The sequence below is a fragment of the Haliotis rufescens genome, unplaced genomic scaffold, assembly GCF_023055435.1.
Source record: "Haliotis rufescens isolate VD_foot unplaced genomic scaffold, xgHalRufe1.0.p SCAF_3, whole genome shotgun sequence".
NCBI lineage: Eukaryota > Metazoa > Mollusca > Gastropoda > Lepetellida > Haliotidae > Haliotis > Haliotis rufescens.
Genome location: NW_025964001.1, coordinates 57385314 through 57398137, shown reverse-complemented (window position 1 = coordinate 57398137; position 12824 = coordinate 57385314). Strand labels below are relative to the sequence as shown.

The 12824-nt window shown below is 40.1% G+C and overlaps 1 protein-coding gene across 2 annotated transcripts in view; it reads right to left on the bottom strand.

The window, feature by feature from the left end:
* The window catches only part of LOC124115408 (dynein axonemal heavy chain 6-like), a 135847-nt gene extending 123468 nt beyond the window's left edge, over positions 1-12379 (bottom strand). The window contains exons 1-7 of one of the 2 annotated variants that reach the window (XM_048403119.1): positions 12288-12379; positions 11017-11379; positions 9895-10049; positions 8032-8141; positions 6243-6602; positions 3904-3963; positions 545-681 (exon numbers count right to left, since the gene is read on the bottom strand). In XM_048403119.1, coding sequence (XP_048259076.1) covers positions 545-681; positions 3904-3963; positions 6243-6602; positions 8032-8141; positions 9895-10049; positions 11017-11355 — 1161 coding nt within the window. In that variant the 5' untranslated portion in view covers positions 11356-11379; positions 12288-12379. The remainder of the gene's footprint in view (positions 1-544; positions 682-3903; positions 3964-6242; positions 6603-8031; positions 8142-9894; positions 10050-11016; positions 11380-12287) is intronic. The other variant, XM_048403120.1, reaches the window with a different exon arrangement.
* Positions 12380-12824: the final 445 nt, after the last annotated feature.

Here is a 12824-nt window from a genome sequence, read left to right as displayed (position 1 = left end):
CGGAAGGGGTGCTAATTGGGATTGTTCACTAGCCAATATATTAGAAAATATTGCCGTGGGCGCTTATTAGAGCGGGACGCTTATTATGTCAAATACGGTATATCAAAATAAATTTAAAAAATGGCTGCGTAATGGCCATAAGGTTTTTTTAAATGACTGCCGTGGCGCCCATATTGTAAATCAGATTCAAAACTTTTGAAAAAAATCGAGGGTCATCATGAGTGGGATCAAGCATCCCAAGTTTCAACATCGTTGGTCCAGCAGTTTCTGAGAAGATGTTTACAGATGCCATGCACAACGTCAGACAAGCAGGCCACGACATAAGCTCACTTGATTTTCAGTCACCAGAGCTTGTTTGCACATGGACAGACATATTTTCAGAAGGCAGGTAGATTTAGATGACCACCGCACAGGTAGTTACTTCAATCTCAGAGAAACTTTGCTTTTATCGTGTGACAAGAATGTTGTCCTTGATTGTCTTTGGTTATTTTGAAATGTTATTCGTGGTTCAGCACCCACTGAATCGTGATTGTCTCCAACTTACATCATCTTTAGATTTCTTCTGCATCATTTCCAGTAGTTTTATCTTGCATTCCGGGCCGTATCGAGGAAGCTCTGTCTCCCAGTTTAGGTTCTCACGCAGCTCGATGAGCTTGTCAACAACACTGTCATTTTCAGGAACTAAAAAAAGAAAAAAAACCAGTTCAAATCACAAAAATATCTCAATTTTAATCCAACTTTCTCACTTTGATACTTGACAATTATATCTTAAAATCAAAATTAAAACGTTCTATTTTTATCAATATCAACAGATGAATAATAACAATAACTGACGAACTACAAAGTAATGCAAATTATCTGCTTGGCAAGGAACTTTCAAATTTAGTTAATGTGACATAGATAATCTTTAATTCCGAGCTGCAAGTAGATTATTCTGTATATTACCATTAGTCTGTTTCCTGAGAAAATGTAGAAAAATGTGGGTCCCATCTCAAGTTGGGACTTCAGTTCAGGGTATTTATTGTTGGAACTATGTCCTATTACATTGCTTGTGACTTCATGAGTGAGTGAGTGAGTGAGTTGGGTTTTACGCTGCTTTTAACAGTATTCCAGTTATATCACAGCGTGTCAGCTTAATGTGGGAGGAAAGCCCGAAGTGATGCAGGTCTCAGACGTTTACCAGTTCGGTGAAACCCACGAGCATGGGTATGGTGCTGACAAACCTAGAAACATAATCGGGGCGAACCGGGATTCGAACCCACAATCATAGGTTTCTGGTGTGCCCAAGGGACGGAACTCTGCACAGCGAATAGCGGCGCCTTAGACGACTGGGCCACCCGTGCCCCCTGTGACTTCATGAACAAGGGATAGGACAATCTCTAATACTTGCAAAAATGAGTTTTCATGACACACTGCAATCATCATTCCAAGGCAAGGGAATTAACTGACTGTAAAAGACCAGTTTCCACCCTTACCAAACTAGGCTGGAATTATGGAGTTTTATTTTGGCTGGACTAAAGAGTCCATACATAGTTCAACTAAAATCGTGTAACGAAATCAACATCTGATTCGTAAACTGCCATGCAGATTTCGGTCGATTGCAAGATTTGCAAAGCATGTGTACCGCCATCTTGGCGTCATATTTTGTAAATCTTTTCATGTTTTTAATCAAGGTGCTCACATGATTTGATGCACTTCACGAAGTAAGACCTGTTTTATCATAATACAGATTTTGATTATCAATCAGACAATCTTGACTGGGTGCCTTCATTTTGTTTGAAGCAAATGCAAGTGATATGAGAGGTGGAATCTGATTGGTCAAAAGGAGTGAGATAGCAGGGACATAACTCGTAATAGCCACTGATGGCGCTTCGATAGGGCCCAGAAATTCAAGCCTAGTTCGGCAAGGGTGGAAACTGGACTTTTACAGTCAGTTAACTCCCTTGCCTCAGGAAGATGCACTGCAATGAGCCTCGTCACAAACAATGAACACAATGGAACAATGAGACCAACCCATCAGCAGGAACCCCATGAGGAAACAATGCTCAGTGAGAATAATGAAAAGAATGTCACCAATATCCTTGCCCCTACAGGTATTATATACAGGCAGTGTTATCCATCTTCCGAGGCAAGAGAGTTAACTGACTATAAAAGTCCAGTTTCCACCCTTGCTGAACTAGGCTGGTATTATGGAGTCACATTTTGGCTGGACTAACGAGTCTGTGCATAGTCCAATCAAATTCGCACACCGAAATAGAAATCCGGTTCGGAAACTGTCGTGCAGATTTTGGTCGATTGCAGGATTTGCTGCTCAAGCTGCTCACATGATTTGATGCATTTCGAGATGTAATACCCGTTTTATCACAATATAGATCTTGATTATCGATCAGATCGTTTTGACTTGGTGCCACCCTTTTGTGTGAACCAAAGCAAGTGATACGAGAGGTGGAATCTGATTGGTCCATAGGAGAAGCTTAGAAGGGACATAACCTGTAATAGCCACTGGTAGCGCTACGATTGAGCCCAGTAATTCCAGCCTAGTTCGGCAAGGGTGGAAACTGGACTTATATAGTCAGTTAACTCTCTTGCCTTGGAAAGATGAGTGTTATCATGTTTCCAGGATAGGATGAAATACAAAGATAACAAGGTGTTTTGTTATCCATAACAATCTCTTGTCTTCATGTACAAGTTCTAACAACTTCTAAATGCCAATCATTGTTTGTTGTTGTTTATTGTTCATTGTTTGTTGTTTAACGCCACACTCAGCAATATTCCAGCTATATGACGGCGGTCTATAAATAATCAAGTCCGAACCAGACAATCCAGTGATGAATGTCATGAGCATCGATCCACGCAATTTGTATACAATGACATGCGTCAACCAAGTCAGCGAGCCTGACCACCTGACCCTATAGTCGCCTCTTACGACAAACTTAACCGCCTTTTACAGCAAGCATGGGTTGCTGAAGACCTATTCTAACCCGGATCTTCATGGGTATCAAAATGCCAATCAAAGAATACATGAGTTTTGTACAACTTAAAGCACCATCTAACAACAGCTTAACAAGCTGGTTAAAAAACATGAACCATAAACGAAAGGTACAGAAAAATATTAGGGCTCTCTTTAAAACGTTAAATTACAAAAATTTTGTATCAAGTGAATCAAAATTTTTGTATCAAGTGAATGTATCACTCGTGTTTTTTAATATGGGAAATATCAACCGAGTCTTAGTTAATCGGTATTTGCCGAGCCTTTGGCGAGGCAAATACCGATTAACGGGACGAGGTTGATATTTCCTATATTAAAAAACACGAGTGATGAATTCTATTTATCATTTTCACATTTTTGCTTCCAAATTAAGGAATAATTGCATTAAACATTAACATCAGCAACTTGTCGAAATCTTACGTATAGATCGTGCGTAGTGATACATGTGTTCCATAGCCATGTAAACCAAAATAAACAATTCGCTGAGAAAAAAAGTTCCTCGGATTATTTTAAACAAAATACTTGAACAGACTTTTGCAGAATAATTGAAACTTTAATAACGGTAACAACAACGATTCTGTGTAATCTGATTATATCTCTGGTGTAACTTCACTTATAATATATAGTTTCAAATCAAACCGCTCCCTCTTCCGGTTATCTAATTTGCATATCTAATTTGCATACTTATGTCATTGGGGTATGACATACATGTTTTTATGTCATAAGCTTATGTCATGGATAAATGCTTAAGTTAAATGATAAAATGATTATGAGTATACTTATTCACACTTCTGGTTTAACTTTTATTTCAAATTAAAAAAAATGAAATAAGTAACATGATAACAAACAAACATTTTGAAAATAAAATGATAGGTTATCAACTCAAAACTGAATGTTTTCTATAATTAAATTACCAATCCGCGATAATATTCTTTTTCTTTTCGTTTTGGCCTTCTGTTTCTTGACATCTTTATCTAGAAATCCATAATAGAAGATATACCATTTGCCTTGCCGTACCATTCATGGAACGAGCAATCCTTGTATTAAAGTGCCAACGTCAAGGTTAAAATCTTACTGGCACAGTTAAAATAAGTTCCTGGGGCTTAAGGGCACACTTAGTCATGCAAATAATCATCTGTTTTCAACAAAAATACTTTGTGACATTTTATTAAATGAAGCCAGTGTTTACTGTACCTTCACACAACTCAAGAAATGAGTGAGTGAGTGAGTTACGCGGCTTTTAGCAATATTCCTGCAATATCACGGAGGGGGACACCAGAAATGGGCTTCACACATTGTACCCATGTACAATCGAACCCGGATCTTTGGCGCTAACCACTAGGCTATCCCTCTGCCCCAAATCAACAAATGAAAGCTTAATGTGCAGTATGATTCACTAAAGATATGGGGGGACGGGTGGTCCAGTCGTCTAAGGCGCCGCGATTTGCTGTGCAGAGTTGCGTCCCTTGGGCACGTCAGAAACCTATGATTGTGGGTTTGTATCCCGGTTCACCCTGATTATGTTTCTAGGTTTGTCAGCACCATACCCATGCTCGTGGGTTTCACCGAAGTGGTAAACGTCTGAGACCTGCATCACTTCGGGCTTTTCTCCCACATTAAGCTGACACGCCGCAATATAACTTGAATACTGTTATAAGCGGCGTTAAACCCAACTCACTCACTCACTCACTTTGGGAACGAAAACATTTCCATATCTGCCATCTTTAAAATCTGCTCAATTCAAGAATCAACCAATACACGTGGATTTTAGCCAGTTATTACTATTACTACCTACTGATTTATGACCATCTCATCAAGACACTCATATAAAGCATCATGAACATCCATCGGATGAGTGGTCTAGTGGTATAGCGTCTGCCCAAAGGAAGGTCCGGGGTTCGATCTCTGGCCGCGTCATACCCAAAGACGTTAAAAGATGGTGCTTGTTGTTACCCTGCCTGGCGTTCTGTATTTAGGGGCTAAAATAAGGACTGGTTGACTCGGAGTCAGTATACTGTGTCTGAGTGGGGATATTCATGTTAAACTGCCACATGGTATCTCAGTGGGCTAGCACTAAAAACCGTCATCAGTCCAGACTAGTACAAGCAGCCACACACACATATATAAGTGCAATAATCTTGGACATGACCTTAAACCCCATTTAACCTCACCTCACCTCACCTCACCTCACCTCACCACTGAATGATGTAGTCATCAGTAATACATATCTAAAACTGAGTATCCATATGGAACTTCTGGAAGAGACAAGGTCCCCAGTATATCAGACAGTCAAAGCTCTGTGACTTCAGCGGAGGGTGATGGGGCAACCTAGTGGTTAAAGCATTCGCTCGTCACACCAAAGACTCAGGTTCCATTCCCAATATAGGTACAATGTGTGAAGCCCATTTCTGGTGTCCCCCACGCCGTGATATTGCTGGAATATTGCTAAAAGCGGTGTAAACCTTACCCACTCACCTCAGCTAACAACATGCCATCACACCCCAATAGTGTTAACTGTTGCTCTTGCTTTCAGTGACAAGTTTGTCTGGTCCAGACTCTATTATATAAAAGTTACTGGCTGTTGCGACAGCCAATCTCATTAAAATCAGATCTTAGTTCCCGCTATCGCTAAACAAAGATCCGAGACATCCCATTACGGGTCACGTCAAAACGACCTTTCATCCAACCAATCAAAGCTTCGCCTACCAGATCGTGAAAGTGACAGTCGGAATGTGTTTTCTAATCATGCAACCTCGAAAACGTTAACCTGGGGTATTCCAAACGACAGTTACGGCCCGTACGACTGATTCCAAAAATATCGTCTATCTCTCGCTTCCGCGGGATAAACATTTGAACGAAGGAGGCGTTGCACAGTACGTGGGAAGCACTGCCTTACAATCTCAACCATATATTAGACATTCCGGAATGTTCCGGAATGTTCGTTTGTTCAGTTTTCAAAATCTCAATCAAGAACTGTGTCAACATATTTTCAAGCGTAGTCTGAAATGGAAGTAACCAGGTTGAAACGAGTGCCGTGAAGCTCAAGAAAGCTGCTTTCTATGGCTGATGTCGACTTCTTGTTAGTCATTTCACTAGTCGGCCAAAGTTCGCAAAAGGTCGTTCTGACATGACCCGTGAAGGATGTCCTCAGATCTTTGTTTAGCGGCAGCGAGAACCTAGATCTGATTTTAATGAGATTGTTGCGACAGCTGGAATATTGCTGACTGTGGCGTAAAATAATAACCTGTCTCACCTGAGTCATCGTACTTATTCTTCCTGAGATATGTCAACACAATGTTGGGGTCGGGTCTGGAAAGACTTCGAGCTGATGAAACAGACTGTTTGGCACTTAGAGCTCGGCCGCTGGGCGCCCTCTTGGGACCATCCTCCTTCGGTGCCATCTTGTCTAGAGAGAGTGGGGGAGTTCTTATCTCCAGAGTTCTCTCCCTTTTAGCTATGATTGGAATCTCGTCAGGGTATTTCCTACCAGCAGCATCGTCTTCAATGCCCTCCATGTCATCTTTATCCACACTCGGTATTTCAATACTTGTTACGGAGGCAGATATTGGTATCGAGTCCTGCCGGGTGTGTTTGTCCGCGGTACTGATGGTCACTGCAAGCAGAAGCCACAGAAATTGCTAATACCATTTGGCCATAATAATTTAATTGCTAGATGATCACCCTAGCTCAAGACTAAACACCCCAACAAATTAATTTTATTTGCCCAAGTGAAATGTTTAGAGCATTGTAACAACATCAGCTGTCAATCGGCCATTTCATGTTTACAACATACCGTAAACTGGTCTACAACCAACTCTATCGTCTGCTTGTTGGCTGTAAAGATGGAGCTCACTATTTTAAAAATAAGAGAGGGTGTGCAATCCATTAAAGTCAGGTATGCCTGTCCTTTGCCAGAGTCTATGAGTTAGGGAAATCTTCAACAAGTTCGCTTGTGGGGAACTTGACAAGTTAACGTCATTTGAGGATAAATTCATAAACGACGAGTACAAGTTGGGAAAACAAAAATAAGTTTGACTCAGATACATCTGACTGCTACCTTTGAAATCAATGTTTATTTATTATCTTTGTTATTTCAGTCATCTATTTTTCATACCAAGGTGTCCAGTCTTCAACTTGACGACTTTAATAGAAAATAAAACAAAAAAAATAGAAAACCTCCCTCCCCACTTTTGTAAAAAAAAGTGGATGATAATAAAGCAATTACCGTATTCGACGTAATAAGCGCCCTGCTCTAATAAGCGCCCGCGGCGATATTTGCTAATATATTTGCTAGTGAACAATCCCAATTAGCACCCCTTCGATCAATGTACGCAAGACTTATTTATTCGCGTATAATACGCACTCGTGTGTTATATGCAGCCTTAATTATGGGCAATTAAATTCTGGAAAAATATATCTGTAGTATATAAACATTCAGGCTGTCAGCATAAACCACGAAATTTCAACTCTGTTTTTTCACCAAAATAATATTCTAATAAGAGCCCCCATTTCTAATTTTGAGAGCACCATGGGTGCTTATTACGTCGAGTACGGTAATTTATCATGGCCTTATCACAGTCTTGATACTTTTGGTGTTCATTTTACCAATAAAGACGCAAAAGATCATCAGATCCCTGCTTACTCAAGGGACTTAACTCTGCACATCAACTCAAGGCATCTTAGTATAAAGGTCACCTATACCCCCTACAAAAGATTGCATTTATATTTAGGTAGAAGGTGCTGTTAGTATGTACACTGAAAACAGATGCAAAACTTGAAATACTGTATACTTTAAAAATGTAGAACATGTGTTTAACATGTTATAGAAGAGGCATAAATTCTATGTACAGCTTCCTTTATTGTGAAATAGGAATTTGTGTTTAATATGTCTAAGAAAACACAATAAATCCTATTAGCATCTCTTTTCATGTTTATTAGGATGTAGGAATGAGTTTAACATGTTTTAATATGTTCAAAAAAAAATTAATTCTATTATTGGCTTCTTTGTCAGGAATTAAGAAGTTTCATTCATGACAACCTACCACTCTCTGTTCCAACCAAACTGACTTGATCCTCCATTAGTATGTCCGGAGTTGGTTTGTCGTCAGGAACGAGATCAATCTCCCTTTTTATTGGACCAGCCTTCTGGATACTGGAAACAGAGTTAGTCGAGGTGAATGTTGTGCCAGTCATGTTCTGATTGTGACCCACACCTGGGTCAACCTACCCCATAATATACAAAAACTTCCCTTACGAAATGATAGTAAAGACAATATATCTTATGGATGCAAACTTCTTTTTTACATCTTTATTATGGACAGTGCCTTTTGATAGTTTTGGATTTTAACAAAATTATTTTTCGAGTTACAATGGCAATGACTTTGAATTAGACTGAAAATTATGGTAGTGCTCCTTTCCAAAGCAGATCTTGAAAAACGTACATTAATTCACCAAACTTGGCACATAGATAGGTCTAGTGGTAAACTAGTGCCTTTTGAAAGTTTGGGATTTTTTTTAAATTTATGTTTTCGAGTTTCCATAGCAACGACTTTGACTTAGACTAAAAATGGCAGTAGTGTTCATTTCCGAAACGATCTTGTACAATATTTCTTGACTTGCACACGACCGGACAGGGGATATGAGTATATCATGCTTGTTCTGTTATCATGCGACATTTCTGTATAGATCCATATACACTCTTGCTTGACAAACAGTATAAGGATCTTCACTGAAACGTCGCATCATAACAGAAGTTGTCATCCACAAAATATCTTGTCTTTACTGTTACTTACCAACTTCAAAAATGCCAACCCAACAGTTCATACAAAATGATAGTTCTGTTTCACAGGACAAACTGTCTTACTTCCAAGTACCGGGAGCTTTCTTTGCTGTAACCATGGTAACCTCAATAAATGAAACCAAACCATTTTAATAAGTGAGCAATATTACAGCAATATCGAGGGTGGGACACCAGAAATGGGCTTCACACATTGTACCCATGTCGGGAATCGAACCCGGGTCTTCGGCGTGACGAGCGAACGCTTTAACCACAAGGCTACCTGACCCCATTTTAATAAGATGGGATCTGATTGGCTTAAAAGTCTACACATCCTTCATATTGAGTGGGTGGTCAAAAGTCACTCATGGTTCACACGGTGACATGGTTCACATCAGTAGAAGGTCAGAATATTCAAAATACCATAGGCCATAGAAAACACCAATCTGACCTTCACCTTTCAATATGGCTTCCTCGTTCCAGTATTGATAACTGTATACATGGAATAAAGCACAACTACAGATCCATCCATCCATCCATCCATCCATCCATCCATCCTTTAAATACACCTGATTCTTTCATATTACTGTGTACAATTAATCGGCCATGCTTTGACAGATTAACTGAGTATAGTAAAATGACAGGACTTCCTTAACTTCTTTTGAGCTGTATATAGCTCTTTCAGGGAGACTGGACTGAACAATCATAATTCATCGTATCTCAGATAATCTCCACAAATTGTTTCATATAAACCACTGAGTAAGTGAGTGAATGTTCTTTTATGCACTAATCGGCAATATTCCAGCTCCACACAGTGACAGTGAGTGAGTGAGTTGGATTTAACGCTGCTTTTAACAGTATTCCAGTTACATCACGGCGTGTCAGCTTAATGTGGGAGGAAAGCCCGAAGTGATGCAGGTCTCAGACGTTTACCACTTCGGTGAAACCCACGAGTACGGGTATGGTGCTGACAAACCTAGAAACATAATCGGGGCGAACCGGGATTCGAACCCACAATCATAGGTTTCTTGCATGCCCAAGGGACGCAACTCTGCACAGCGAATCGCGGCGCCTTAGACAACTGGGCCACCTGTGCCCCCCACAGTGACAGTGAACATGTTAATATTACATTTTCTTCAGTACAGGTGGTGAGGAGAGTTCAATCCCAGCCGTTTGTTTCAGCTGCTGCTTTCGACGGTCATAGTCCTTCCTGAACATGGTGGTTCTGAAAGCTGGCATTGGGTGCTGCTCACGTTTACCAGAAGGAGGACGAGGAATCTGCGGCTGTAACATTGACGAACAAAAGAAATGATAATAATAGATAGTAGGGCTGGGACGAGAACAAATTTACTACCCGGGCCACCCCCCACCCCACCCAAATCACCCAACGATTTATTAAATACCATGTCATTCTTGCATTACCGTGAATTCGGTGTCTGACACCCAATGCCTGGAGCCATTTTAAGTTCACGGAATATTGGCTCATTCCTCACCACTTGTTATCTGTAGATTACGGAATGGGACGAGTGTGCCAAATGGCATCGGGATCACTCATAAGCGTTTGTAGACTAAAGTCACAAGACATCATGCCTATCCGTAATCTTTGTAAGTGTCCGTTACTTATTCTACCCTTTAATCTAGTTCCGTAACGTCTCAGGCATGACTAGGTAAATTTACATTAAGTTTAACAGTGTAGGCATAGCTCAGTCTTTAAGCTAACAATCCGAAGGCCGCAAGTTCACGTCTGGCGGATGCTCACATAAAATGGTTGCTTGTCTTAGTGACATGTGACCCACAGCAGAGATTATTCTCTTGAGAAGTTATGGTGCTGTATTCTAAAGGTGCTCCCAAAATAATTATTTTTATTTTAACAACTTGAACAAATTGGAATCCTATTATCATGATTTTGGTGATGGACATTCTAAAGCTTTAGGCTCATCCTTTGATCCTGGTGATACAAGTGAGTTGGGTTTAACGCCGCTTTTAACAATATTACAGTTATATCGCGGCATGTCAGCTTAATGTGGGAGGAAAGCCCGAAGTGATGCAGGTCTCAGATGTTTACCACTTCGGTGAAACCCAAGAGCACGGGTATGGTGCTGACAAACCTAGAAACATACAGTGAACCGGGATTTGAACCCACAATCATAGGTTTCTGATGTGCCCAAGGGACGCAACTCTCCACAGCGACGACTGGGACCCCCATGCCCCCCCTGGTGATACAAAACTAGTCTGACTTTAAATTACTTACATGGCCATTTGTAGATGTTGGTCCCAGTGACTGATACCTTGCATTGATGAGGACGGCAGAGTTTTCTGGTTTATCAATGAGCCTCTCTCTTAGTTCTGCTGCCATGTTTGGCATTGCTTTTGTTCCAAGTCTGATGCCAGACTGTAGAGTAGTTCGATTTTCTTGAGGAAATTTTGGTGAGCCAAGATCAAATCTGGCAACTTTGGTACGTGGAAGAGTCGGTCTAGATAACAATTCATTCTCCAATAAACCAATGTCACCTAAATCCTGATTCAAAACTGTAGATTCCGAAAGCTGGCTGATGAGACTAGCTCGAGAATCTCCACGTCCTTCCGACATTTTGTTCTTTTGATTGTGGCAGTCCTGGGAACAGAGAACATATCAAATATTTGAGGCATTACAATTCACCAACTTATTGACTCATTACAAATATAGGACCCGTGAAGATCCAGGGTAGAATAGGTCTTCAGCAACCCTTGCTTGCCGTAAAAGGTGACTATGCTTGTGGTAAGAGGCGACTAACGGAATCGGGTGGTCAGGCTCGCTGACTTGGTTGATGCATGTCATCGCTCCCAAATGTGTGGATCAATGCTCATGATTTCAATCACTGGATTGTCTGGTTAAGACTCGATTATTTCCAGACCGCCGTCATATAGCTGGAATATTGCTGAGTGCAGTGTTAAACAACAAACAAACTAACATCACAAATATACAACAGATGATGCGTTGCACATTACAACTACCAATGTTCAATACTGTAATTCTGTATTGATTTTCAAAAAGTTCTAATGATAAAACAAAGAAAATTCTATGCAACACTATGAGAACATAATATACAACTCCCCGAGAAATATAGTACTGCATGTTTGACAAAGTCATGATCAGTCAAACCGTTTACCATTGATTACAGCCTTGGGTGCACGAGAAAATGGCAATCAAAACTACGGAAATAGGCTAACTTCTTCATAAACACAGGTATATAATCCCTGATATCTTGAATCATTCATTACAGTATCGGAAAATCACATGCATGACTGCAGCATCGTTTATCTACTGCAACATACACAGTCAAATTTACCGTTAATCGGAGTGTGTCCAAATAATCATGTTGGAAAAACAACTATTTCGGAGTGGTTGACTTTGCAAAACTTTGCAAATAGACTTTTTTTCATCAATTGCGATTAATGACAGTCATTTGCGAAAGCTGTTCACGTCATGTATCCATGACATAAAATTTCACAAAAACAAACGTGCTTGGTACATTGCCTTACTATTATCAGCAATTATTCCGCATTACGAAATGTAAACAGCAAGGTGCTTCGTTTATGCCGGACGACGCCATGATGGTTTACCTTAGCAATACCCACAATGCTTTGCGTCAATAATGTGCTAGACTTACGTCGGCCGCTTTATATTGCTTTTTTATTACGACTCCAACTTTCAAAATAGGCCTTCTCATGAACTGGAAACCATAGTAAAAAAAAGAATAAATTTGGAATATGTCTGATCCACAAAGGGAGAAAATTTAAACTATAATTTGAAGAAAATTGTTAATTTAGATGTTACGTACCAGTGTCCCCTCTCCCCCTATACCCCTTTTCACATCTGATGACATTTTGTATGCGCATTTTCTACCATGATAACACGTCGATTTGGTTGTTAAAAAAGAAATTTTAATAAGTGGCACAAGTGGTCCGCCTCCCCTACCCCCTTTTTAAAAAGAAATGCGGACATGTGTGGCATGGATATAAAATAACTTTATAAATATTTCTATATATTTCATAAATAGTTCTATTTTACCATACTTT